General features: G+C 53.8%; 2 protein-coding genes across 3 annotated transcripts in view; one reads left to right on the plus strand and one right to left on the minus strand.

The window, feature by feature from the left end:
- Nucleotides 1–13753, plus strand: part of PI16 (peptidase inhibitor 16) — a 27110-nt gene extending 13357 nt beyond the window's left edge. For both annotated transcript variants that reach the window (XR_005789697.1, XR_005789696.1), the window contains exon 8: nt 13709–13753. The gene's annotated coding sequence lies outside the window, so the exon portion shown is untranslated. The remainder of the gene's footprint in view (nt 1–13708) is intronic.
- On the minus strand, nt 2425–20398 carry MTCH1 (mitochondrial carrier 1; the record flags this gene model as incomplete). Its single annotated transcript, XM_040473366.1, has 12 exons — nt 2425–2608; nt 3676–3751; nt 4031–4098; nt 4300–4347; nt 6413–6506; nt 8971–9030; nt 10575–10626; nt 10994–11051; nt 11432–11509; nt 12051–12157; nt 15959–16043; nt 20060–20398. Coding segments are annotated over 12 exons (1137 nt in total), but the record flags the coding sequence as incomplete, so codon positions are not given.
- Nucleotides 20399–27577: the final 7179 nt, after the last annotated feature.

The raw sequence follows: 27577 nt of genomic DNA on the forward strand, positions 1-27577 counted from the left end.
TGTTGAGTAATGGCAAGAGCAGACATCCTTGTCTTTCCTGAGCGTCGAGGGAAAAACGTTAGGTTTCTCATCATTCAGTCTAATGTTAATTATGGGTTTTTCATAGATGCCATTTATCAGGGTGAGGAAGTTCTAAGGTTTTTGAATGTTTTTGTCATGACAGGAAGTTTGACTGGCACTCTGCGGCCTCCAGGCCTCTGCGGAGTGGGGAGTACTCTGCTCCAGCACTATGCTGCACGGCCCCAGGCATCTGGGGACCGGTAAAGCAACAAGGGCTCTGGTAGGACCCAGCACAGGCCACCACTACCAACTCAGGCCTTTCGGGAGGCCTAGAAGAGGACTTCCCGGTTTTGTCTTTCAGAATTAGGTTTCCCAGGAGGAGAGGATGCAGACTAACTCCCTGTCACCCCTCCTCTTGCGGACAGCTCAGCTGTGCCCCAATCCAACCCAATCTCCTTTCTCAGCTAAAAACCTGGTCGCACTTTAGTTTCCAGGACGGACAGGGAAATACCAGGGGCTCGGACGGTGGGTGAGACGTTGGCCTTCAAACACGGAAGAGAGTAAACAAAGTTAACATACACAACACCCACATCTGAATACGGACCTGAAAAACAGGAGGGGCAGAACCTGCACTTTGCTCACCTAAAACCTGAGACCGAGCATCCAAGGGGGATTTTCTTGCTGTTTCTGGGTGCAGAAGACAGCCTGGGAAATGTAGTCCGGGCCCTGAAATGCCCAAGTCCAAGCGCCCCTAAATCCACAGGGGCCTTAGGAGGTAATCAATGCAAACACAGGATCTGAAGGTGAAGCAACAGGAAGAAAAGTCACCCCGCGACAGTGGTCCGTGCCATGGGGGGGGAAACCACACCGGGCTGGAGACAGGGGACGTGCCACAAGGCAGACGTGCCTCTGAAGGGCCTTCCTTCTCTGGAAGGAAATGGTGCCAGCAAGGACTGGCCCACTGTGCTCCCCTTCCCTGCCGCTTCAGCAGTCTGAAGGGAGTTAAGAGACCTCAGTGGCCTCAGCCACCGGACATTTACAGGACATCCACACGGGCATGCTCCTGAATTCCTGGGGAACAGGGATACATAAAGCAAACTGCCCGCAAGACAACTGTTACTAGACCACTGGGGAAAACCAGTTCCGCAAAAACATCCCAGGGGCCTTCCCGTCCCTGTGAGAAGCAGGACCACGGTCACCAGACCCCAACTCTCTGAAGCCAGTCCTCTAGAACAAGGGCAGAGAAATACTCGGGGGACTCAGCCGGTATTCAAGCCCCATCAGATGGAAGCCCATGGTCCCCAGAGGCCAGCAGGTTCCATCTGTGAGTTTTGGGGGTTTATAAACCCCAGCACCGGGCAGACAAACTGAAGGGAGATCTGCCTTTGCCAGAGAAGACAGAGCTCGGCGCTTTAGCTGGGCCCATGTCTACCCCTTCTGCTGTAACCACACCAACTGACTCTTGACAAAACCCAAGAATGTCATCCGCAAACCGTGCCGAGGCGACAGGGGTTTGGGTGGAACATTTTCTGAAGCTGGGAGGGCCTCTCCAGGCGATGGCTTAAGTGTCCAACTTCGGCTCAGGTCAGGATCTCACGGTTCGTGAGTTAGGGTCCCACGTCGGGCTCTGTGCTGACAGCTCAGAGCCTGGAGCCTGCTTCGGATTCTGTGTCCCGCTCTCTCTCTGCCCCTCCCCTGCTCACACTCTCTCTCTCAAAAATAAATAAAAATTAAAAAAATTAAAAAGAACGGACTCTCCACAAAACTCCAAATCACCACCGATACATTTATTTGAGGGAGAAAAGGTCAAATCTTATCGGGAACTTTTAAACCAAACAGTATGAGAGACACTGACCTGCCTAACTTCTGGGTGTTCACAACTGCACAGGTAACCAGATCCTGCATGTGAGGCATCACCATTAAACCGACGAGCATTTGATGAGGGAGACACATTCTGAGCAGTCACACGATTTCCCATTCAGAAGGTGCCCGCCTTGGCATCAGAAAAGTAGTGTTGAGAAGAACGAAGGCAGAACGTGGCAAGGGCTTTCTCGCACAGGCCTAGACATGATGGCGGCCTCACGAAAGCAGATCCCGCCGTATTTACAAAGCAGGGGGGGCAACGCCCCCAGCTGAGGCGCAGGATGAGGCTGGGGCGGACGTGGGTATGAGGGGGGGGGTGGGAGCTGACCCCGTGAGCCTTTTCCCATCCTACCTGGGCCTCCACTAGCCATTCTCTGGCCCCCTTCACAAGGCAGACTTGGCACGTGAGCGAAGGAAGGGGATTGTGCCCGAATGCCCTGGGCCTGCCCCACCCTCCCCGGACCTAACAGATAACCAATCCACTGGGTGCAGCCTCACCCCCACCCAACCCCCACTTCTGGACAGACGCACGGTAAATACGGAAACCGAAGCCCAGCTGGCTGGAGCACATCTAGGTGTCGTTGGGTTGGACTCATCTGACAGGTGCCCGACACGGTCAGGCCCCACCCCCGGTGGCCAGGCTGACGCAGCATGTTTTTTCAGGCGATTCAGGTTACTCCAGGGCAAAGCACGATCCTGAGGACACCCGGCGGAAAAGCAAGCTGGAGCCACGGAAAAGCTGGCCCTGGATTGGAAGCAACAGTCAGGTCAGTGAAAGGGGCCACCAAGCTTCTCATCCTGCCCCTGAGCAAGGCCAGCAGGGGACAAGAGAGGGCCCAGCAAGCAGCTCAGAGACCCCAGGGTCAGGTAGGGGTGGAGGGCGCAGGCTTGCAATCCTAGAGGGCAGTGTCAGAATATGCCACGTGCTGAGGCACAAGGGAGCGGACTGCCTCACGTCACAGGGTGTCCAGTGTCGCTGGGGCTACTCAGCAGGAAACCCCCAAAGAGGAGACTCGCTGCCCTTCTGGCTTCAGACACTTCGGGGACTCCCTAATGCCCACGGGATGTGACGTAGACCTGACGGGAGCCGCTGGGAAGAACTGTGTCTCTTGCTCCCTTGCTTCCTCCCACCTGTCCTCTTCTCGACCCTGAGGCCTGTCAGCGTGCCGGCTCCTCCCCCGACCGCTGCCCCACTTTGCTTCGAGGCAAACCAAGGCTAGGAAAAGGCAAGGGTCTGCCCTGAGCCAGACACCTGGATCCTTGACCTCTGGGCCCAAGGGCTGCAGCCCAGCAAGAGGGTGCCTGGGCAGAGAACATGAAATCCCAAGACGGGCACCCTCGCCGCACGGCCCAGTTCAAGCCTCGGGTTCTCCTGGACACCAGGGATGACCCACAGAAGGGAGAGGTCGGCCTCGGACACAGCGGCTGCTCGTCAGAAGTGCTCCGGGCCGCTGCGCTGTCAGCCGTGTTACTCGAGGTCTAAGGTCCTGGGCTTCAGGTTCACCACCTACCCCATGGGCTCCCTCACAGTATGAGTCTTTAAAAGTTGAGGAAGAAAAGGAGACGGTGTCTAATGTAAGATCGATAAGCAAATTCAGATCTAATGACCTCACATCTTTTCTAAAATAAAGTGAAAATTTAACGAAGATGCCTTACGCCAAAGGTCTCCGTTCTTTATCCTCCCTACTGACAACACTGGACCCCGGGACGATCCCTTGTCTTCCCACGTAGCGTCGAGGCCACAAAACCGTCTCACCTGATTGACGTGGGGGAAGAGTGGGGGGAACCTCCTCTGTTAGGAGCTTTGCCTACCTGCACACTCAGGTATTTCCAGCAGTGGATCCAAGATTTGAACACGGGGGAATACGGGGGGAGCCCAGCCTGCAGCCTGCCCAGGAAGGAGAGCACGTCAGCCCCAGTGAACAACGGGAGACGGATCAGCCAAGGGACAGGAGATCTCAAGGGGTGGCCCGGAGCTGCCACCACCCACCTCCTGAATCCCAGATTCATCCCCAAGGGGGGCAGTGAATCCCAGAGGACGCCGGGATACCGGGGACCCAGCCTACACACAGAGCAGTCGGGAGAAAGCAGAGCAGCGGACAGCCTCAGCTGGACCGCCACCCCCCACGGTCCTGGCAGGGTGCCTGGGGGAGGGGTGCACACCTACCCGCAGTTGTTCACAGCCATGAGGTCACCGACCAGCAGGAAGGGGTAGGTCAGCATGCTCACCGCAATCTGAGATCCGGGGAGACATGAATGGCAGCGACCCCACCACCACCACCAGCCCGTACCCCGGCCCAGGGAGCGAGGACACGCTGTCCCCACACCCTACACTTAGGCCTGCCTCCAGCCACCATTAGAGCTGTCTTCCTAAGCCCAACCCAGGCCCACAGGGCAGCGGAAAGGGCAGCGGGCTGAGCAGCTGGCTCAACTTACCCCCATCACAAATTTGGTATAGCTCCGGATGGCCAGGGCCTGGCTGAACTGGAGGGACAAGAAAGGGAGACCGGTTTGCTACAGGTACCTTGGGATGCAGACTTCAGACAAGCACCCTCGCCCCATGCTACCTGGTCTGCGGCCCCCCCCCACCTCACCCCGCACACCGGCCTCACACACCCTCTGGGCTCGGTTCCTCGCACACTGCTGCACAGAGTTCCCTTTTAGGCCCGCCGGTGGCTTCCGTGGCCTTGTAGTCAGAGCCAAGGGCAGCTCTGAGAGACGGAAGTGGGGTAAGTGGACTGACAAGGCTTTGGAGAGCCCACCAGGGATGGTGAGGAGCACAGGTGCAGGCCACGTAAACGGGATCACTGGCCACTGGCCTGTGAACCCCAACGAGCCGTGAGTTCCAAGGGCGTGGCCTGGGTCTGCCTCGATCAGTGTTCAGGGCTTGGCACACAGTCGGTGGTCAGCAGGTGGACGAAAAGACAGACACCCCCCCGAACTCCCCAGACACAGAATCCTGGTCCTGCAGCAAAAGGCGAGGGGGAACTCGAAGCCTACTGCTACCCTCCCACCTTAGCAAAGTCTCACCCCCTTCCGAGCCCCAACATCTGAATTCTTTGCCCAGGGGAACGGCCCCTCGCTAGGAAGGGTGACTACCTGTGCCTCGGCTTCCTGGGGCGTGGCCATCCTGCCAGGCGGATGCCCAGTAACCCCAGACGGAGGCTTGCGCGGCTGCCTCACAGGCAACCTCGCCTTGGCCTTTAAGCCACACGCAGAAGAGCGCTCGCAAAGCCCTTTCCGCGACGCTGGTGACTGCCGGTGCTGGTGCTAAGCGCAGCAGCCCCTGGTCAAACACCCACCCGCCTGGACTCGGGGGAAACCCTCCAGCTGTGGGCCACCCCTCCCCCCACTAAGATGCCCCAGCTGTCCCCGCCTTGCTCTGCACGTGACAGCAGCAACACGCCACCCGCCCCCTCCCCAAGGCCCTGAGAAAGGGCAGGGCCCTGGGTGTGTGCCACTCTGACTGCAAGTGGGAGCTGGCCTCCAGGGAGCTTTAGGAACCTGCTTACGCTGAAAGGCCAGCCCTGGTTTCCCTGAGCAGAGGCTCTCAGCTGGGGCGGGACATTCTTCACCACACGACACATGCCCAGACACAGACATATGCACACTATGAACCCCCACCCCCACCACGAGGTGGTTCTGACAGACAGGCCCCCGGCCCGCCTATCCTCCTGGGGCTGGCAATCCCTGCTCTTAGCGTGTCTGGCTACCTGCCCATCACTGCTCCCCAGCTCAACCTGGTTCAGGCAGAACCTGTCAACCCACCAGGTCCGCAGACACCTTTCTGAAACAAGCGCCTTTTACAAGGATCAAAGCCTCCTCATGCCTGGCCTAGCCTGCTGAGGTCTGTGCAGACCAGGCTGTATGGACCACTGCTAACAAGAGTGGGGTGTGCCTATAAGGTATACTTCCTAGCCGAACTAAAAAACCTCGAGGCGGGAGGAAGCACCCTCAGCCCAGCACAGGGAAAGACCCAGTCCCAGCCCTGCTGAGTCCTAGCCGAGTGCCTCTGGAGAGCCTCTCAATCTTTGGGTCTCAACTTCTCTACCAGTAAAATGGGACATTACACCTGCCCTGTTCCTTTCACAAATGGGGTGCTTTTGGGATCAAATACCATAATGTTCACAAAAGAGTGAATGTTAAGCATGAAACATGAAGCAGAAGTTAGAGGATTATTAGCTGGTCTGTGTCCTGATTTCCTGATTCCTACTTGGATCATTTCCTCGGATAAGCTGGGATCCGTTTTATTTCGAAAACTGCCCAAGGACATGCATTCCACGAACTCCTCCAGGTCTGGTTGCGGATCTTGAATCTCCTCTCTGGAGCCCACTCTCCCCAGAAGCAAAGCTGCCCCCGGGACAATGAGAGGCCCTCTTAGGCCACTCCCCAGAGACTCCCTAGCCCTCAGGACCTTGGTGCTCAGATCCTAGAGTCGAGTCTGCCCCTGACCATCAGCGGTACACAGAAAGATTGACAAGTCCTTGTTCCAACCAACCTGGGAACCTGGATTCTGGTCGTTTCCCAGCCCCCCTGGGGTGTCACTCACGCTGTCATCCACCAGGTAGGCATTGATGAAGTGGGCCAGCAGGTTACAGCCCCACAAGAAAACCACATCTCCAAGGAGGTGAGGGATTAAGCCGCTAAAAAACAAGGTGAGCAAAGATGAGCAGGGGAGGGAGGGGAACATTTCTTGGGGGCTCCAAGCCCAGGAAGGAGGCAGGGATGTTCCAAGCTGAAAACTTCAGCATATCCAAAAGTACCGTCTCAGGACAACAGCCTGCAGGGGCCATGTGGGCCAGTGGCTACCCACGCCAGGAAGGCAGTGTGCTTTTCTCCGTGGGGGTGTCACACACCAACCACATCTGATGCCAGTAAGTCTGCGGTCTCACAAGTGGTTTTCAAACTACAGAGGCCCGGCCTCAAGATGTGAATGTTGCTAAATCTGGGATTTTCAAATGCAGATTATGAAACAGGGTCTACACATAGATAGTTTTCTCCTGGCCTCTTTACCTAATCAACTCTCACAAAACACTCTGCTCCATGCATCTGTTGTCTTCACCCCTAGAATGTTCCATTGAAGCCATTCCACACAAGCTTTTGCAAAGAGGACTGACAGTTAAAATGATGGCCTTTAGAATTAAACAGCTCTACAAAATGTGATGGAAGGTCCCTAAAATACGGTGCAGAGGGCAAAAAGCCAGATTGAGATCAATAGGTCCTGTGTGCTATTTGTGGGTTTTTTTTTTAATGTTTATTTATTTACTTTGAGAGAGAGAGTGCATGCACATGCGAATGTGAGGAGAGGAGCAGAGAGAGAAGGAAAGAGAGAGAATCCCAAGCAGGCTCTGTGATATCAGCGCAGAGCCTGACGTGGGGCTGGAATCCAAGCTTTTCAAATATTTTGAAATAATGTCAATATCTAAACACGCATATCTAAACATGCAAACATGTTAAAAAAAAAAAAAAACACAAGTTAAAAAAAAAACAAACAGGGACACCTAGGTGTCTCAGTCAGTTAAGCATCTGACTCGGTTTTGGCTCAGGTCATGATCTCACGGTCCGTGGGTTCGAGCCCCATATCAGGCTCAGTGCTGACAGCTGGGAGCCTGGAGCCTGCTTCGGATTTTGTGTCTTCCTCTCTCTCTGCCCCACCCCTGCTCACGGTCTGTCTGTCTCTCTCTCAAAAATAAACACTAAAAAAATGCTTTTAATGTTTCAAAAAATATTTGCAAAGCTCAAAAAAATGTATATGACACATCTAGGTTATAAAGGGACGTGACTAAAATGAACTTCAAGAATGCCATCTGCAATCTTGCTGCCCCGACCTGTGCTCAGACTAACCACTCACATAAGCTTTAGTGCCTCCTCAGTCCTGTAACACATATGTATCACCTGGTCTGCAAATACGTGATAAACAGAAGAACCCAATGAGCAAGCATGTGTTGCGTCAGAATCTATTCACACACCAGAAGAGGACCACAGAGTGAGTATGGAAACAGCCAGAGGTGGGGCCATGTAGTTTTATGGTCTGATGTACCAGTCACACAATCAAATATTCATTTTACTCACACACACACACACACACACACACACCTGAATATAGGAGTGTGTGTATAGATCAAGGTTTTTCAATCCTGGCAGTATTGACACTTAGGGACAAATAATCCTTTGTTTTGGGGGGCCGACCTCTGCATTGCAGGATGTTTATTTTAGCAGCATCCCTGGCCTCTACCCACTAGATGCCAACTGTGACAAGCAAAAGATGTCTCCAGACATGACCAATGTCCCCTGGAGGCAAAAATCACCCCCTGGTGAGAACGATTTATTATATATTACATATGCACACACACACACGCACGCACGCACGCACGCACGCACCTACATGGTCATCTCTTGGTTACATGAGAAATCCTGCATAAAAACTCCTGACCAACTATAAAGCCACAATGAACAGAGGACTCCGTGCTTAGAATATTACGTATGTAATAGCACGTATGTCACTGCCAAGGTCTTAACAAGGCCAAACAAAAGCCGTATGTCAGGCTTGGCTCTTGGGTCTGCTTGTGGTTTATTCTGTCTGGACAGTCTTTTTGGTCTTTCTTTTACATGTGAACTAAGGCGGATGCAAGACAGCGAGGAGGGCAGGGATCCGTGGTCCTCGGGAGATCACGTGCCCTGCCTCTGGCCGCTCTGCACAAACACAGGCTCAGCAGAGCCAGGTTTCCCGACTTTTCAGGAGAAGCCAGAAGTATGGATTGTCATGTGGAATACCCTAGATAGAGTGCCCTGGCTCCTGAAGATCGGCCTCTGGGCAAATGGACGGGGTCTGGGGAAGGGGCCCGTCAGTCCGTCTCCCCAGTGTGTGGGACACGCAGTACCATTTCTGTGTGAGCCGTGATCTGCAAAGGGCGGGACGTAATCGGTCCTGACAATCCTTGGCTCACGCGAGCCTCAGGGCTGCACGGAGCCAGAATGCAGCTATGCAGGCAGGACGGAGCCCAGTGGTTAGTCTGAGCCTGGCAGCTACAGCCTGGGAGGTTGAGAACGTGTCTGTTAGTAGAGCCACGCCACGTGGCCAGCTATGGGGTACAGAAACTCACGTACACAAAGAATCCCAGCAGCCCCTCCTCTTTGAAAATCTTCCCGATGGAGCTCAGCACGCCGCTGTGAAAAAGGCAAGACAGGGGTACAAGGTCACCCAGTCACTGTGGAGAAGACCACCCCTGGGGGGGGGGGGGGGGGGGGCGGAGAGGAGAGGAGAGCCCACCATCCCTGCTCAAAGCCATCCAGTCCAGGCTGGGATGCAGAGAGGAGATTCTGTGTTACCAGGCAGAAACCAAGTGGAGAAGATTAGAGAGAGCTCTCGTCTAGGAGTGAGGGGCACTGACACAGTTCACGGGGATGGGAAACCCACTCACCCCAGGATAGGAGCCTAACGGTTCTCTACTACTGCCTGCTGTGGATCTGGAATTTGGGAATTGGCCTCCAGTCTGGGCGGCTGCAAAGGTAACGGGACCTTCTCCTGCCCGGCCCTAGTGCCTATCCCTGGCTCAGCAGCCTTCCAGCAGAGAAGACTGCATGCACGACAGCGTGAGAGCAGGAGGGGTGGTGAGCGGGGAACCACCTGCCCAGAGGGCAGAAAAGAAACCTGAGGCAGAAGGTCCTGTAGCAGAAGGCCCTAGAACCAGAAGGCCCAGGTGCAGCCTGGGAAAAGTCACCTGGCCCTCCCCTGCAGGCGCTTGGAGATCAAAGGACAGGCTGCCGTCAGGTACGAAACGCAAAGCAGGCTTAAGAGCAATCTCTACAACTTGTGGCTCGCAATGCCAAGTGGCCTATCCTGAGCAGAGGCCCTACAAAGCCTAGGTGGCCGGGGAAGTTTAACAGAGAGACGATGGGAGCCGAGGCTGCTCCCAAGGCACCCAGCCCTGCCAGGCCCCCCAGCCCTTCTTCTTGGCCACTGGGGCTCTGAGCCAGACCATCCCCTCCTGGTCGTGTCTACGAACCTCGCGGTTTCATTTTGGGAGAATGGGCCAACCTCCCATTAGTGAACCTCAAATGAGGCCGCGGCAGCCGAGTTGCCTGGGGCAGCGGCCCCACAGGACAGCTGCCGAAAACAACTGAAGCCAGGAGATAAGAGTCTTGGGAAGGGTAACAGAGATGTGTCCTCCTGCCACGTGCCTCTAGGATCTGCCTCCTGTCCTCCACAGGGTTTCGTGGGGCAAGGAGGACAGGAGGGCATAACCGTCCCGGGGAAGAGCTCTGTCCACACAGCTCTGCCCCCACGGCACTGAGCTCACTGCCGGCCCGGCAGATGCCGGGAGGTATTCGGTAAGCAAGCAATGGAGTGGGCCCCCGCCCACGGGGTGGAACCGCCTCTTAGCGACCTACAAGTCAGCTCTGTGAGAGCTGGAGAAATGGTTAGGGCAGAACTAGGGGGTCCAGGACGGAACCCTAGTGCGGTCCCAGGTGGCACGGTCCAAGCCAACTCCACTCCCACTCACCCCTCTGCAGGGCAGCCCCGGACATGGGATGGAGGGGAGAAAACGCCCCTGGACGCTGTCGATGGCCGCCCACTGCCATGTTCCTCTGAAGCTAGCACGTTAGAACGAGAGTAGAGAAGGGACAGCAACTGACCCCAGCACGGCCTGTCCTGGCAGACTCTGAAGGGTGACAGGACCACTCCTGCCAGTCCTGGAAGAATTACCCACCTGTACTTGGCCTCCCGTCCCACAAACTGGACCATGCAGCGCATTGAGATGACTGAGGAAAAAGAAACACACGCAGGTGATGTCGTGGCCAAAACCCAGGGCACCCAGCTGCGGGGCGCCCGGTGCAGCGGCCGCTGCCCAAGGCCTGTGTCAGAGCGCAGCAGGGGAGGAGGGCCTCTGGGATTTCCCCGTCGTACCCCGTGAGCACAGCATCCCATTTCTTCTTGCCCGGGGAAGGGCCCCTGCTCCCTCTGGCCAGGACTTCCCGCCAATCTCTCCTCAGTGTGGTTCCGGGGGAACACCCCACCCCACTACACTTCCCAGGGCTCTACCGCCGCCAGCTTCATCCCACAGGTGAGAGGGCAGTCCACAAGGGCTCATCCCACAGGTGAGAGGCAGTCTCCAAAGGGGTGGCTCACCGTGCAGGGGGTGGGCCAGCATGCGGGACACGCACTGCATCATCATCTCGTAGGAGGTCTGGAAGAGAGCAGAGGGCAGGGACTTGGTCTGGCCTCTCTCTCGAATGGGCCCTCAAGGGGAACACAAGCTCTTACAATGGACAAACTGGGATCCCACAGCCCCCGATGGGGCCAGTCTACCTCGGACAGCCCCACCTGTCACCCACCCCCCATTTCCTCCGCCCAGGGGTGTGGCTGGGTCTCAGGCCAGGCCCCATGATGGCTGACAGGCTTTCTGGGATTCCTTGCAGTGGCCATGCCGGGGCTCCTTCCATGTCCCATCCTACCCATGCGGAGTGAAGAGCCAACCCTGTCTCTTCAATGACCTGTCCAACTCGGCAGTGAGAAACAGTCAGACTCCCCTCCGGGGCCTGTCCCTCTCCGACCCCAGATGCCCACCTCCTTCACCACTTTCTTCAGGGAAGTCTTCATGTCGTCCTTGTTGGAGACCTGCTCGATCTCATCCGGAGGGAAAACCTGAGGTACAAAAACAAAGGAGTGGGGCGCCCAGCTGACGCAGTCGGTGGAGCACGTGACTCTTGATCTCAGGGTCGTGGGTTCTAGTCCACGGTTGGGCATAAAGCTTACTTAATTAAAAACAAGAACAAAACCCCCCAAACCCAAAAAACTTTGCCAAAAGCAAAGTTCAGCTATGCCTCCTCAATGTAACTCTTAAGGGACAGGAAGGGCAGGAATCAGCTCCTACTATTTTCTCTGCAGCTAGGTTCACCTCTGGTAACCCCAGGGCTGGAGCTTGGCGGAGGGTGGGGGAGGGGACCCCTCTCCCCCCACCCGCGGTCACAGCTTGTCACAGCTGGGGGAAAGCGGGAGGACTAGGGACGGGAAACTTCCCAATCAAGGAGGTGTTGACGCACCAGGGTCTGGAGCCTGGCTATGGCGCCTGGGTGTCCCCTGGGAAAGGAGAAACCGGACCAGTGCGCATGGCTGCCTCTGGGGCCACCAGGGAGCTTGGGGAGAACCTCAGGCAACCGATCCTGGCTTCGCCCCCCAGGCTCACCTTCTTCATACTGCCCCGGGTCACAGTGGAGAGGGCATTGGACATCAGTCGGGGGCTCAGGCCTCGGAACAGCCCTATCTTCCCATCCACCTGCACGATGTACTTGGCTACAAGAAAGCAGAGGTGGCAGTGTCCCCCCCCCCCCCCCGCCCCGCCAGACCCACCGCCAGTCACAGTCACACCCAGACCAGATGCAGCCTGTCCCTCAGCACATGCTGACTTCAGTCACGGAAGGGGGCAGCTGTCCAAAGCCCACAAGCAATCAGGCCCCAACCCCAGAGTCTTCTCTAGCCCATTTCTTTTTGTAAAACCTTCAAAATGTATTTTTGCCAAAGTCACAGAATTTTTTTTTAAGTTTGAAAACTCGACTTGGCAAACTCAGCTAGTGTTTCAACTCAGCAACTTAACGGCTACAACCCACAAACCAATTCTGTTGCTTATAAAAGAAAATGTTTCTCTGGGGGCGCCTGGCTGGCTCAGTTGGAGGCACGTGCGACTTCTGATCTAGGGGTTGTGAGTTCGAGCCCCACATTGGGTGTAGAGATGACTGAATCGTTAATTAAAAAACAGTTTTTCTTGGGGGAGAGAAAAAAAGGAAAAAGGCAGAGTGCCCTCAGGCAATGATGAAGTTTGCAACCTAAGGGAGGAAAAAGGAAAAGCTCCCAGAAGAAAGGCTCAAGAATGTCCCCTGAGCATACCAGGAAGAGGACCACCCTTACCCTGTGCTGCACCCAGGCCCCACCTAGTACCTGTTAGCATTTATGACTCACAGCAGGGGATGAGGTGGGAAAACAACATAGCTAGTGGAGAAGTAACAGGCACCAATGAACTATTCTAGAGAAAAAACTTAAGCAGTCAGGGAGGGTAGACCCTACCTGTATGAATCAGTGTTTTTTCATTAGGATCTCTAAAAGGACACCTCTCTTAATGTTTCATTATTTTTTTTTTTAAGTTTATTTATTTACTTTGAAAGAGAGCGAGCGAGCATGAACAGGGGAGGGGCAGAGAGAGGGAGAGAGAGAATCCAAGCAGGCTCTGCACTGTCAGCATGAAGCCGGCCACCGGGCTTGAACTCACAAACTGTGAGATCATGACCTGAGCTGAAACCAAGAGCTAGAGGCTTAACCTACTGAGCCACCCAGGCGCCCCGGGATTTTATGTTTTTAAGTAATCTCTATACCCAACGTGGGACTCGAACTTACAACCTCAAGATCAAGAGTCGCGTGCTCTACCGACTGAGCCAGCCAGGGGCTCCAATGTGTCATTATTTTAGTATCAACTTTTAAACTACGATCATTTTTTTTTTTTTAAACCTGCATACCTAGAAGCTAGCAGAACTTTCTCTCAGACACTGTGCTCCCCTTCCAGACCTGACTTCAGCTCCTTAGCACCACGCAGTGGCAGGAACCGGCAAATGCGCCTTTCTCTCCACCGCAACATGTCTGCCAACCCAGCATTTCAATGTCGCTGCTAGAACGGGCTCATGCTGGGGCCGGGAGCACCTGTTCCCTGCATATTTAGCTTCCTGAGATGGGGGTGGGACTGGAAAGAGAAGAGCAGGAGGGGACAGGACACTGGGTGACACGGCAGGGTGCCCTGCTTCACAGAGTGAACCAGGGGAAGAAAGGTTTATTTTGGGGGAGGGGAGCTCCAGCCAGCAAGAGAGAGCCAGGTAGGAAAAAGTCTTAGAGGGATCATGAGTGAGTCACTTAACCTCTTTCTAGCTGATCTGCCCACCAGTAAAAAAGGAGCAGGAACTCCTGTTTCTCAGAGCAGAGGAAGGCAGGCAAAAATTCCTCCAGGGGCCTTTGTGGGCCCAGAAGGTCCCACAGCTGGCCAGGGTTTCTCTCCAGGAATTTCATTGTTACCCCAAAGAATGTCACGACAGCTATGGCACTTTTCAACATGACATGGGGAGGAGTAGATGTTGTCCAGACAGTATCTAGACATGCAGACAACTGAGCCCCCTCCCTGACGGGAGAGCAGGCAGGGTGTCTAAAGCGGCCTAACGGGCATCTGTTTACAACATCTGGACTGAAACAACATTTACACACACGGCGTGAGCAGGGGCACCTCAGAGCCCTGCTCATCTCTGCAGGAGGCAAAATGTGGGTCAAGACCCCTCTACCATGAGACCTTCCGGGAATGACTGTGTGACACAAGTAGAGACAGTCCGGGCTCTGACCTGGGGTCCCTCATTCGGCTAAAGCGTGCGTAGAGGCCACAACGGAGGGGCTGGCAGCCGGCCACGCCGGCTTCCCACAAACCCAGTGTTAGCTTTGTACACTGGCTTTCCTGTGCCTACTTCTGGGCCTTCTCCCTCCCCCCTTCACTGACGGTTTTTAAATAAAAACAAATACGGACACACTTCCCCACAAAATGATATGTTCTGCCTGGCCCTAGACTACTCAATGTCATGGTGGCAAAAATGGAAGAGAAACAGGACATCAGATTCTGCCAAGAGTGTGTGAAATTTAAAAAAGGTGACAGGAGGCAAAACCACAGGCTACTCAGCAGCAAGATTTTCAGGGGCGCCTGGGTGGCTCAGGTCGTACTCTCACATTGAGTTCGAGCCCCACATCTGGCTCTCTGCTGTCAGCGCAGGCCCTGCTTCGGATCCTCTGTTCCCCTCTTTCTCTGCCCCTTCCCGTTCACACACGCATGCACACTCAAGCTCTCTCTCTCAAAACACACACAAAAAAAGGTGGGGTGCCTGGGTGGCTCAGTCGGTTAAGCGTCTGACTTCAGCTCAGGTCATGATCGCGCCATCTGTGAGTTCAAGCCCTGCGTTGGGCTCTGTGCTGACAGCTCAGAGCCTGGAGCCTGCTTCGGATTCTGTGTCTCCCTCTCTCTCTGCCCCTCCCCTGCTCATGCGCTGTGTCTGTCTCTCAAAAATAAATAAATGCTTAAAAATATATAATTAATTAATTAATTAGAAAAAGATTTTCAGAGAACATTCTAGACTAACCAAACAAGAAAGAAGAGCCGAAGTGGAGGGAGCCTGAGGGTATCGGCCGACTGGGAACATGGAGAAGCAAGGGCACATTTAAAGAAGTCCAAGGAGGGTAGGGACTGGGAGAGAGGCAGCGATAATGGGTTTGAAAGGCTTTTGGCCAGCTGGCGCCTGGGTGTCTGGGGACGAGCAGTGGAGGCAGCCAGGTGGGCTCAGGTGGCATTGGACAAGCTCCAGTGTGGCGGGCCGCTGGTGGACAGACCTCCCAGGCAGCAGAGCCGCGGAGGGGGCTGGGGGCTGCTTGCCTGAGGGGCCCGGATGAAGAAGCAGACACAGCTTTGCAGACTAGAAGCGCAAGGCCAGAGCAGTGAAGCGATCTGCCCGAGCTCGTGCAGCGGGTCGGGGCGTGCCAGACGTGAAGCGCAACGCAGCGTGTGCTGGCGGCCCTGTGGCCCCTGTGTGGAGGTGCCTGAGTGGGGTCCACTGCCTGGGGGACGCAGGGGAAAGAGGAGGAAGAAGGAAAAGAACCCAGGAAGCCCCCGACAGGCCTCCTGCTGGACTAAAAGGAAAGCAGGAAAACTGGTAACAGCCCAGACTGCTCAGAAATCAAAAGGAAACCTCCCCGGACACCCCCCTCCCAACACTTCCAGGCACAACTTGGGGCGGCAGGGATGACAGGGACCAGTGTCCTGGCCCGGCCCCTCCTGCTGCCTGGGGCTGAGGGCTGGCAGCTGCTGGCAGAGGAGCTGGCCCAAAGCTGCATTGTTCACCTGCTCCCGCCCCAGCAACCCTGCTGCCTCTGGTCACTCTTTGATCCCCTCCTCCCTGCCAGTTCTGAGCCTGGGTGCCGCGCTGTCCTGTGTGTTCCCGGGGGCCAGCTGGGCCTGCTCCCCCTGTGACGTGTGACTCGCTTTTTTTGTCGGCGCGGGCCCTCCTGCCTGGAAAGCACACTCACCATAGGTGAAGAAGCTGGGCAGATAGAGGACCTTCCTCCCCAGCACGTTGGTCCCGATGGTGGGGGGCATCGGCTCATGACCCACCTTCAGAATCAACAAATACAAAAGCAAGGTCAGATTCTACGGCTGGTCCGGCTCACCGCTTCTCATACCCCAGGCCTCTGCCTCTTCTACAAACTCCAGTGCTGCTCTTGCTGGTTTAAATGTCATCAGAATCTAGAACCGTCAGCATCACGGAAGCTCCCAATGAACGGAAGTGTATAGTCCCAGATCCCTACCCCCTACCATAATCCAAGTCACCCCATCCCCCAACATTCTCACCTTCAAATGCCAGACATTTCCAGTGTTTTTGTGTACTTCAAACCCTGCACTCACCTCAGAATAAATCTCAGTTAAGTCCCATCTCTGGGCTAAAACTTCAGGCCAACCTCAATCCCCAGTGTGCCAACTCCGAAACACATCCCACCCCCACCTCGGTCCTGAACTTCAGGACAGCTCAGCTCCACCCCAGAGTGTGGCCCACACTCAGGTTCCTTTCTGCACCCAACGCAGACGCTGACAAACCAGTCGCTCTCGCTCCCAGGCCGAGCAAACTGTTACCTCCAAACTCGGCTGTTCCTCAAACAATTCCTCATCTGTATCCTAATCTTGATCACTTCATATCCCTGTGACAGAATGACCCCCCTCATTTCTGTAGGCCTATCATAATTCCCGTATAGATGCAGGTTATGATGACAGTAGCCATTAAACTCATGGCACGATGGGGGGTGCCGGGGGGAGGGAAGGACATAGCCACCCACACACCTTTGAGGAGGTGGGGTCTCTCCTGAAGGGTGAGGCCATTTATTATGCTGCCAACTGATGAGGAGAGAGACTCTGCTGCCAGGGAGAAAGCAAGGTGTCTGGGAGACCAGCACCTGAGTGGAATAGGAGAAGGCCCCTTCCAGGACACAAGCCCTGACCCTCAAAGGAGGCCAGCCAAGCCCCTGTACCACAGCAGCTCCCTTAGGATGAGGAAGGGAGCAGGAATGGCAGAGTTGGGATGTTCTGTCTTTTTTTTTTTTTTTTTCAACGTTTATTTATTTTTGGGACAGAGAGAGACAGAGCATGAACGGGGGAGGGGCAGAGAGAGAGAGAGAGACACAGAATCGGAAACAGGCTCCAGGCTCTGAGCCATCAGCCCAGAGCCTGACGCGGGGCTCGAACTCCCGGACCGCGAGATCGTGACCTGGCTGAAGTCGGACGCTTAACCGACTGCGCCACCCAGGCGCCCCGGATGTTCTGTCTTAAAAACTGGACTAGGTATGCTTCCAGGGTTTTCCTGGGCTAATTTCCTACCTTCTTCACCTTAGTCAAGTGTTTTTGAAAGTTCTGGCTGTCCCCTGTCGATGTGATTTTGAGCTACTAGAGAGATTACGGACTATAGATGAAAAACCCTCCACGACGGTGACCTTCTTTAAAAAACAAATTCCAGCCCAGGGGAGTTGAAGGAAAGACATGAGCCAGCTGACCCGTGCAGTGAGCCCTCCCCTGCTAGACCTTTCTCCTTCTTGGATAAACGTTCGAAGGTTCTGACTTAAGTTTTGATTTTGTTCTCTTCGATAGGCGGTATTCCCTTCACACCTTCAACTCCAAGTGTGAGCTACTGTTCTGTTGCTGTCTCCGTCTAGTCACAACTTGGGAGTCCGAGTAATTCCAAGCGCACCTTTAAGTCTGCTGTGTCCCCTCACCCCATAGTCCCCCAGTTTGTTGAGTCTATGTCTTGCACTTGTACCTGAGATTATGAAAGGCACACATCGCAGCCCTATTCCCCTCATTCTCAAGTTTTCATTATTTGTGCCCAAGTCCCATTCACCCTATTTCATCCCCAAATCTGTTTCCCCAGTCCTAACCACAGCCAAAGCTGTAACTGTATCAGGCACTGGTGGGGTCAGTTCATCACCCTCAAATCCCCAACTCCCGAAACTTAACACAGACGAACCCTGATATGAGGCCCTGCGTTCTTAGTCACTTGATCTAGTCAACCCCCAGACCTGCCACTCCAATCTTGCCACCTGCCCCCTCAAACAGGTTCTGCCTTTTCTGCAAACTGCTGCTGACTCCCGAGCTCTACCTACTAAGGTTTCACCCCGAAACACGTTACACTCAGCACCAGCTGGGTTCAAATCAGATAGACCACCCAAGTGGGCTCACCCATCCTCCCCCACCCAGTGCTTTGGTGTTCCTCATTCCCAATTCCCTCTTCGAATCGCTTGTGTTTCAATTTTCTCCTCAAACCAGTAAACCACATCTACCAAGGTCCAAACGATGAACCCTCCCCCCCCTCCCATTCCTTATGCATTTCAGCACCCTCCACTCTACAGACTCTCCTATCTCCCACCCTAAAAACACAACCCTCACCCAATCTCACTCCGTCAGAGGAAAAACTCAGCTCTTGGGACCCTTACTTCTCATCTCGGGTAACAACCAGTTCCAAAGCCCCACTCTCTCTCCCAAACCTGTAATCTCTATTGCTGAAAATACAATCCTAATCCCCCAAATCAAGCAGCCCTCACTCCCAAAACACAACCAAATGCCAGTCCCAATCTCCCCCCACCAGCCATTTCCAAATCTCAGTCACAATTAGACGCTAGTCAGGCACCCTGATGTCCCCGACCGAATCTCCTCATTCCTTGTCATACTCCCGGTCACACCTAAAAACCCCTTGCCCCATTCCTCAGATCCCAGATTCCAATTGCTCCCATTCCAACCGAACGCCCCCCCCCCCAATCTCTCAGCCCAGTTAAAGAGATAGTAAATCTAACACCCATTCGCCTCAACTCAAACCTCAAATCTTGGTTGGTCTCCATCTCAATTTTCACACCCCCGCCCTGCCGCCGTTCCCCTAACTGGAAAATTCTAGGCTAAATCTTCAGTTCCAGTCCAGGCCGGAATCACCCCCATCTAAACAGTGCCTATCTTAGCCACCCACCTAATTCTGCCAAGTGCACCCCCTCCACCCCTCCTCCTTCCAGCTCAATCTCTCTCTTTCTCAAGCAGTCCGCTTCATCTGCAAGGTCTTGCTGGCCACCACCATATGCCAAGTGCCCCTGCATGGCTCCATTCCAGAGTCATCCCCACCTTGGCCTCAGTTTCTGCCAGCCTCTACCAACCTTGCCACCTTAAGTCCCAACCGCCCCTCCTGCCTAATTCCAATACTTCCATAACCCATCCCCCCCATACAAGGACTGTTGAGTCCCACCTCCCGACCCCAACTGTGACTTTCATTTTCTCTTCCAAGTGCGTCATCCCTTTCTCCCTAAAAGCCTGCTTCTGGCTCCCCTCTCCGTAAGAATCGCCATCACACCCCTCCCCCACTGCGTCGCCCTATCTGTTCCCCTCCCTCAAAACGCGTCACCCTGTCCCCTCCTCCCACCAAATCTGTCGTCGCCATCAAACTCATAGCATTCCCTTGCTAAATCCTCTGCCTTCGCCCTGTCCCACCAAATTCCCTCACCATTAAATCCAATGCCACCTTCTCCTCTCCACCTCCCTCCCCCGAGGCTGATGCTCTTTCTTCCTTCTCTCCTAAATTTTTGGCCTTGGCCTCCAGTCCTTTGTCCCCTCAAACGGCTTTAAATCCATGTCTATCAAATCCAGAGCTCTTGCTCCCCTCTACTCTAAATATGTGCTCTTCATCTAAATACTTTGCTTTGGCCCCCCAATCCTCCTCCCCGCCCATTCGCCAAAACTTCCCGCCCCTCCCCCATTCTGTTGCTTCTTTACTCGCCCCCAAATGCTGCCCCTTTCCTCCAATTCCAAGTTCATCACCTCCCTTCCTTCAACCTCCAAATCCTCTCCTTCATCCCTTCGACCCCTCCCCTGCACCCGCCAAATGCCTTGTTCCTTTCATCCTTTCCCAAATCTGTCGCTTCTATCCCTTCACCCCCAGACCCATCAACGCTTCCTTTCTGTCCCATTCCTTCAGCTCACCAAACCTGCCGTCTTCCGCCCCTCTTCCCAAATCCGTCACCACCGGCTCCCTGCCCCCATCCTCCTCCAGATCCCGGCCTGTCACCTTCACAGCAGCCCCCATCTCCCGACGGCGCCCTGGCCCCCACCTGGATGAGCAGCTTCACATAGAGTAGCGGGTGGCTGAGCGCCGTCACACCAGCGCCCAGCGCCACGAAAAGAGCCTCGGTGGTCGGGGCGTTGTCCCCGGAGCCCAGGCCCCCGGACGCGCCGTCCATCCTGCGGGCGGAAGGCTGCGCCGCGGGTCGAGGGTGGCGCGGGTGTGCACGGTGCGCGGGCGGCGGATCGCGAGCCCGAGCCTCGACCCCCGCCGCCGCTCCGCCGCGAGCTCCCGCTCCTGCTCCGGCTCCCGCCATCCCCGCGGCACCGCCGCGAGCCCAGGGCGCCACTTCCGGGTCCGAAGCCCCCCATGGCGCCGGGCGGCGAGGTCACTCCCCGTCACGTGACGGGGGACGCCCCGCCCCTAGGGCGTAAGGGGGCGGGGCCGGACCACACCACTCGCGGCTGCGGGGGAGCGCGGCTGTGTGGCGCCGCAGGTGGTACGCGCCGGATGTGGGCCTGGGGCGGGATTGGGGCCTGGACCGTCTCTGGGTTGCAGGCCGGGCGTCAGTGGTCGCGAGCGGCCCGAGCCGCGGGTTCGGAGAGTGTGAAGATTGCCGCCAGCCGGGGCGCTCCCCCCGGAGCCCCCTGGAAGGCGGCCGGGGCGGGGCTCGGCGGCTCTGCCAGCCAGACGCCCCCAATATGGTCTTGGACGCTTCAAGCCCCCTCCCCGGCTTCGGGAGTTTTCTCCGCAGTCCTGGGCCCGCCTCCTTGCGGCCCAGAGCACAGACACTGTGGCCTGCGAGGCCTCCTGCCCCAGCTTGAGCCCCTCCGCGGTCTCCAGTCGTGTCTTATCCCTTTGCCCTCCTCACTAGACCAAATCCAGGCGCCCCTTAACGGCTGTGGCCATCCTCCTTTGCAACTGAGCCTTCGCGAACGTCCCTTAGAGCCCACGGTTAGGAAAGTGGCCCTAAAGTATTTGCGTATCTCCCTCACTAGATGGAGAGGGTTTTAATCTGTCTTTCCTTGGGAGCATACGCAGGTCCTGGGCTAGGCTCCGAAAGTCTTATAGTTAAATGGGCAGCGATAACTGGCCCTCAGTCACACTCACTATGTGCCAGACATGGTCAAGTGCTTTGCGACGACGTGTTAAGGACAATCCTCATGACAACCCTGCGAGGAAGGTACTTACTACAGCAATTGCCTTGTCCCTGTTTGTAAACGTGCCCACCCTCACCCCCAGCAACACCTAGAACAGTGCCCTGCTGGCTGTGGAGGTGCTCAATAAACGTTTCTGTTCATATGGAAAAGAATCGAGGATCCTGGGGTCTGCAGGGACACAGCAGTGGGGCACCTATCCCTTTGCCTGTACTTATCCTGTGTTCACTGTGAGAAAGTTCTTTAGAATAGACACATGCCTTCTGACCACTTAGACCAGGTTTCCTGCAGTCTGCCCTTCCTGATTCCCTTCCTGCCTTGCCCCCTAGTCAACTCTCCCCTTGCCACTCCTGACAATAAATACTCCATACACTGCCCACGTTGAAATCCTACCTGTCTGCTTCCCTCCCTTCCTCTCTTCCTTCCTTGGGCTCGCTAACCCAGGCTTGTTGTGGTCTCAGTCAATACAAAGCTTTCTAGCCCTTTCAAGTTATGTGCTTCCCCCTTGAAACATAACCTTCATCAAGCCTACCTCTAGCCCCCAGGAGCACTTTAAAGGACCTCCTTTTGCCTGGATTCTGATTTCGCTTTCTTAAGGGAAGCTTTAAAGTCAAGTTTACCCACAGCCTCTGATAACTGCAGTACATTAACTCTCCACCCAGAAGAAGTCAGGGCTCTGGGGGACCGGGGGGGGGGGGGGGCAGTTTACTTCACTTTACTTCTGAAACTTCTTCACACAAACCTTCTCCTTTTCTGGGTTTTTCCTCATCATCTTTCTCCACCTGGTTTTCCTGCTGAACTTGACTGGGTGTTCACCACTAGGCCTTTTACTCTGTCTCATTTACATGATCACCTAACTTTTTGTGTGTATTTGGTCCTTTGAGTCTGTGGTTCCATAAGGCAGCTACATTGTTATCTTGCACCAAATATGGGGATGTACGTACAGTAAGTGTTCAGTAAATTGGTTATAAGTGACTGAACAATTTCCCTAAGCGAGGAAATTAAAGTAAAAATAGATCAACTAAAGCGATTATAACTCTAGGACAACGAGGAGCAACAAATGTAAACCGCACCAAAGCCATATTTCCACAACCCATGGCTCATAGGGACACCCAGAGGGGGGAAAATCACGCAGAAAAAATCATGAACCACTCAAAACCACATTCCATCGTGAAAGTGAATGGGCAAAAGAGGAGGGTTAATACTCCTGAGAGCTTGATGTAGTAAGGCAATCTGAAAGAAACTTTAAGGGGGGAAATGTAGTTTTCACATGGTGGCCAAAATAAAGAATGGAAAGTACTGGAAAAAAGGACAGTGTGGGGGCGCCTGGGTGGCGCAGTCGGTTAAGCGCCCGACTTCAGCCAGGTCACGATCTCGCGGTCTGTGAGTTTGAGCCCCGCGTCAGGCTCTGGGCTGGTGGCTCAGAGCCTGGAGTCTGTTTCCAATTCTGTGTCTCCCTCTCTCTCTGCCCCTCCCCCGTTCATGCTCTGTCTCTCTCTGTCCCAAAAATAAATAAACGTTGAAAAAAAAATTAAAATAAAAAAAAAGGACAGTGTGAAAAAACAGGTATATTTGAAGAGAAATCAAACAAATCGTTTAGAAATGAGAAGTATACTCGTTGAAATGATTGAATGATAGAAAATCTTGCTCAGCATTCCCTCTACTGAGCAACCTAGCGGTAGTACTTAGAACTATACTTAAGTACTTCTACTTAATAGTACTTCAGTTAACTCTGGGCTGGGTTAGTGGCCCCCCTGTGGTCTCATTACCATCTGCACTTACCACATTGTACTGTGGCTGCCTGCTTTCTGGTCAGTCTTCCTTGTTAGATTGTAAATTCTGTTTTTGGTTTGTTTGGTTTTTTTTGTTTTTTTTTTTAATTTTTTTTTTCAACGTTTATTTATTTTTGGGACAGAGAGAGACAGAGCATGAACGGGCGAGGGGCAGAGAGAGAGGGAGACACAGAATCGGAAACAGGCTCCAGGCTCCGAGCCATCAGCCCAGAGCCCGACGCGGGGCTCGAACTCACGGACCGCGAGATCGTGACCTGGCTGAAGTCGGACGCTTAACCGACTGCGCCACCCAGGCGCCCCTGGTTTGTTTTATTTTAGAGAGTGAGCCAGGGAGAGGAGCAGAGAAAGAGAGAAAATCCCAAGCAGGCTCCATGACCAGTGTGGAGCCTGGCACGGGGCTCAATCCCACAACTCTGGGATCATGACCTGAGATGAAATCGAGAGTCAAATGCTCAACCGACTGAGCCACTCAGATTGTAAATTCCTTGAGAGCAGAACCGTTCTGTTCATGTTGGCATAGTGCCTGGCACATGGTAGACACCGACTAAATATTTTCTAGAAAATGAATGAATAAGCAAAAGTACTTTAAAAAAATTGTGGTTATTTACAGTAGCGCCGCGTACAGAATGAAAACTTTAGGAAGACCCATATGCCCCAAAGAAGGATCAAACAGCAGAAAATGAATAAGAAAGAAGACTTGTAGACCTTGAGAACTGCCAAGTATGTAAACCACCAATCCCTGGGGTCCTGTGGGGAACTAATGTTACAATGAAAAGAGAATACGAAATAGTAAGTAGCCATTAGTTGTAACTAGGTTGATATCACAGTAAACAGGCTAGGAGGGAACTGGAGGTGATCATGCCAAGGTCAGCATGAGAGTTCAGGCCTCACATCCGAGGGGCAGGGCACACCAGATATTGGAGAATTTATGCAGCTGTAAAGAAGATGGGCTTGCTCTGGATGCAGGCTGGTTTACTAGTTCTGGGTGAGAATATTCTGGCTACTGTCTCTGTTCACTCTCTTCACTCTGGGTGGGAGTGGGGAGCCCCGGCCTCTTTTCTGTCATGGATCCCTGGGGATCCGTACCCAGACATCAACCCCACCCAGAGGCCAAGCTACAAAAGGAGCCCAATTTAAGTTCTGGCACCCCACCCCACCCTGCCCCAAAACACGTAGGATTCTACTGAGCAGTTTCAAGAGCTAAATTCAAGCAGCTGTCCTTTTCAGGGACTCCTCTGCAAAGGGAAGTGAGCCGTACCTCCAAAGGTCCCACCAGACACTGTTGCTCCTGGCTTCCAAGTATCAACTCCATTTGTTTTTACGATATGAGGCCAGGGCTATGATAATTACCCTCAGATGATTATTTCCACAGATGAGGAAACAGACGCAGAGGTTAACTCGCCCAGGGTCACACAGCTAATAAGCGGGGCCAGGATTCAGATCGGAATCTGCCTAAGTCTGCTATCACACGCTCTTAAACAGAGGTCAAACACAGAAAATGGACAGGTGTCCAGAGTGATGACCCTGGGCCTCCAGAGGCTGCCCCCGGCAGGCCGGTCACTTCAAGGGTGTTGCTGGCGTGAAGGCCTTCCGGATCCATGGTCCGAGGAGAGAGCAAGCTTTCAGTACTCGCCACACACACGCTGGCAGCTCACAGCTCCTAACGACGCCGAGGTAGTCACCATGCCCATGTGAACCAGAGGGGTTCACAGGCTGGTGCCAGCCTCACTCCCGTCCTCCTTCTTTATTTATTCATGCCTGGTGTAGAGACAGCCCCTCCTTAAAGGGTCATCACTCTACCCCTGGGATTGCCCTCTCTGCGGGCCATCTCCAGCCTTGGAGCTCCACAGTTGCTGACTTCTCTAGAAAGAGCCTACCTGGTATAGGAAGCATGCAGTCTGGAGTCAAATGTCTGGCTCTGAATCCTGTCATTGTCGCTCACAGCTGTGTGGCCCTGATGGCCTCTCTGAACCTCGGCTTCCCCAGGTCCACAATAAGAACTGGCAGTAAGGAGGGGCGCCTGGGTGGCTCAGTCGGTTAAGCATCTGACTTCCGCTCAGGTCATGATCACACGGTTTATGGGTTCAAGCCCCATGTCAGGCCAGCCCCACTTCGGGCTTTGTGCTGACAGCATGGAGCCTGCTTCTGATTCTCTGTCTCCCTCTCCCTGTGCCCCTCCCCCCACCACTCACATGCACACTTTCTCTCTCTCTCAAAAATAAAGAAGCATTGGGGCACCCGGGTGGCTCAGTCGGTTGGGTGTCTGACTGTGGCTTAGGTCATGATCTCATGGTTCATGACTTTAAGCCCCACATCGGGCTCTGTGCTGACAGCTCAGAGCCTGGAGCCTGCTTCTGATTCTGTATCTCCCTCTCTCTCTGCCCCTTCCCTGCTTACTCTCTGTCTCTCGCAAAAAAAAAAAAAATAATAATAATAATAATAATAAACATTAAAAAAAAAAAAGGAGCACCTGCTGTATGGTTCCATTTATATAAAGTCCTTAAGCAGGCAAAATTAATCTCTGGAGATAAAAATCAGAACAGTGATTACCTTTGGGGGAGGAATGGCTGGACAGAGGCATGAAGAATTTTCTGGGGGCGTAGGAATGCATGATCTTTGTTGGGATGGTGATTACACACGTGGCTACGCTAGGAAAATCTCACAAGCTGTACTCTTAAGACCCGGGCATTTTATTGTGTGACCATTATTTCTTAATTGAGGAAAAAATATTCAGGACTAAGATTGTTGTTTCCTCGTAGTGGGTATCCAGGGGAAGGTGATGTCAAAATGTCTACTGCACATACTCACACGAATTCTTGTGTAACTAGAAAACAAAACGATTCCCTTCTCCACTGTTCCCTACCAGCCCTTGGCAGAATCTGAATCCTCGTGTGTAATCCTGTGCTGGTAAGTTTAATAACTGGTCCTCTAGGAAGAAAAACATTCTGTTTTGTAGCACTTGCCGAGTGCATGAGGTGGAAGTACTCTCGCTGTGACTGATTTTAAGCTGCTAATGTGACATGTCACTGGGCGTGGAGTTGGGAAGAGATGGGCACAATTGGGGGCGCCTGGGTGGCTCAGTCGGTTGAGCGTCCGACTTGGGCTCAGGTCATGATCTCGCGGTCTGTGAGTTCGAGCCCCATGTCGGGCTCTGTGCTGACAGCTCAGAGCCTGGAGCCTGCTTCGCATTCTATGTCTCACTCTCTCTCTCTCTCTCTCCTCCCCTCCCCTGCTCATTCTCTGTCTCTCTCTCTCTCTCTCTGTCAAAAGTAAATAAACATTAAAAAAAAAAGAGAGAGATGGGCACAATTGACTTTGGCGAGCCGGTGGGAACTGACCCCAGCACACTGCCGCTACAAGCCTTTATTATAAAACTCCAGGGGAGTCCTGGCAGAGCTGAGGGAGCAGCCGTTAAGCGTCGTTATGTGTCGTGTGTCGTGTGGTTCGGGAGCCAGCAGCCATCTCCTGCCAGCTTGAATGTGAAGGAGGGTGGACCCTGCCCCAAAGCAATCATGTGAAATCCCAAGCCCGTTGTAAGAGGGGTCAGCCTTGCAAAATAATGGACTTCCAACAACCTTATAACTGGGGTTAGCAACGCATTTGGCAGCCTCAGGATTTTTACATGATAGTACGGGCTATTTCATTTTAAATTCCTGAATTTTAGGGGCGCCTGGGTGGCTCAGTCAGTTACGGGTCAGTCAGTTGAAGGTCATAATCTCGTGGTTCACGAGCTCGAGTCCCACATGGGGTTCGTGCCGACAGCTCAGAGTCTGGAGCCTGCTGCAGATTCTGTGTCTCCCCGTCTCTCTCTGCCCCTCCCCTGCTCGCACTCTGGCTCTCTCTCTCCCTCTCAAAAATAAATAAAAACATTAAGAAAAAAATTTTTTTTTAATTCCTGAATTTTAATTTCTCTTGAGGAAGACAAAGAACAAAATCTGGCACCACGAGGCCTGCATCCATTCCTGACAACAGGCCATAACAGAGTAAAAAAAAGCTGCCCTCACGAGAAGTCCGTGGCTCTCCAAATCTCAACAACACACTTGCCACAGCCAGTTGTGTTCCCTGTGTGGTTCTAGTCGGCATTGGAGTTTGTAAATCCTAGTTGAGGCTGTGCCCTGTCTGAGAATTAGTTTGGTCTTTGGTAGCACAGTGCGTGTGTGTGTGTGTGTGCGTGTGTGCGCTCACGAACAGCTACCTGTGAGATGAGCTGAGGAATATCCATTCACACCCACCATTCCCCCAGTGAATTGCCAAGATTTGGCATCTTGGGCACCTGTGCTCACTCTGGGTGCTCGGCAAGACTTGGGATATCAAGGGATACCAGAACCCTGCCAGGGTATTGCCTGGCTTCCCAGGCAATTGCCCTGATTCCCTACCCTGGTTCAACATTAGAATCACTAGAAGAGTTGGGGAGAAAAAACAAAAAAACCAGTCCTCAGCCCAAACAAATGACTAAGAATCTCCGGGGATGGAGTCTGGAAATGAAACTGTTTTGAAAAAGCAGGACCGGCGATTCCTCTCTGCACCTTTTCTTTTTTTTTCAGGAAGTGCTATTTAGGGTGCCTTTTCCTTGCGCTAAGGGAAAGGTCGCATGCAGAGGCCAGCCATCTCTTCCCT

This window comes from Herpailurus yagouaroundi, unplaced genomic scaffold (assembly GCF_014898765.1).
Source record: "Herpailurus yagouaroundi ecotype Mexico unplaced genomic scaffold, PumYag 139, whole genome shotgun sequence".
In the NCBI taxonomy this organism is placed as follows: Eukaryota; Metazoa; Chordata; class Mammalia; order Carnivora; family Felidae; genus Herpailurus; species Herpailurus yagouaroundi.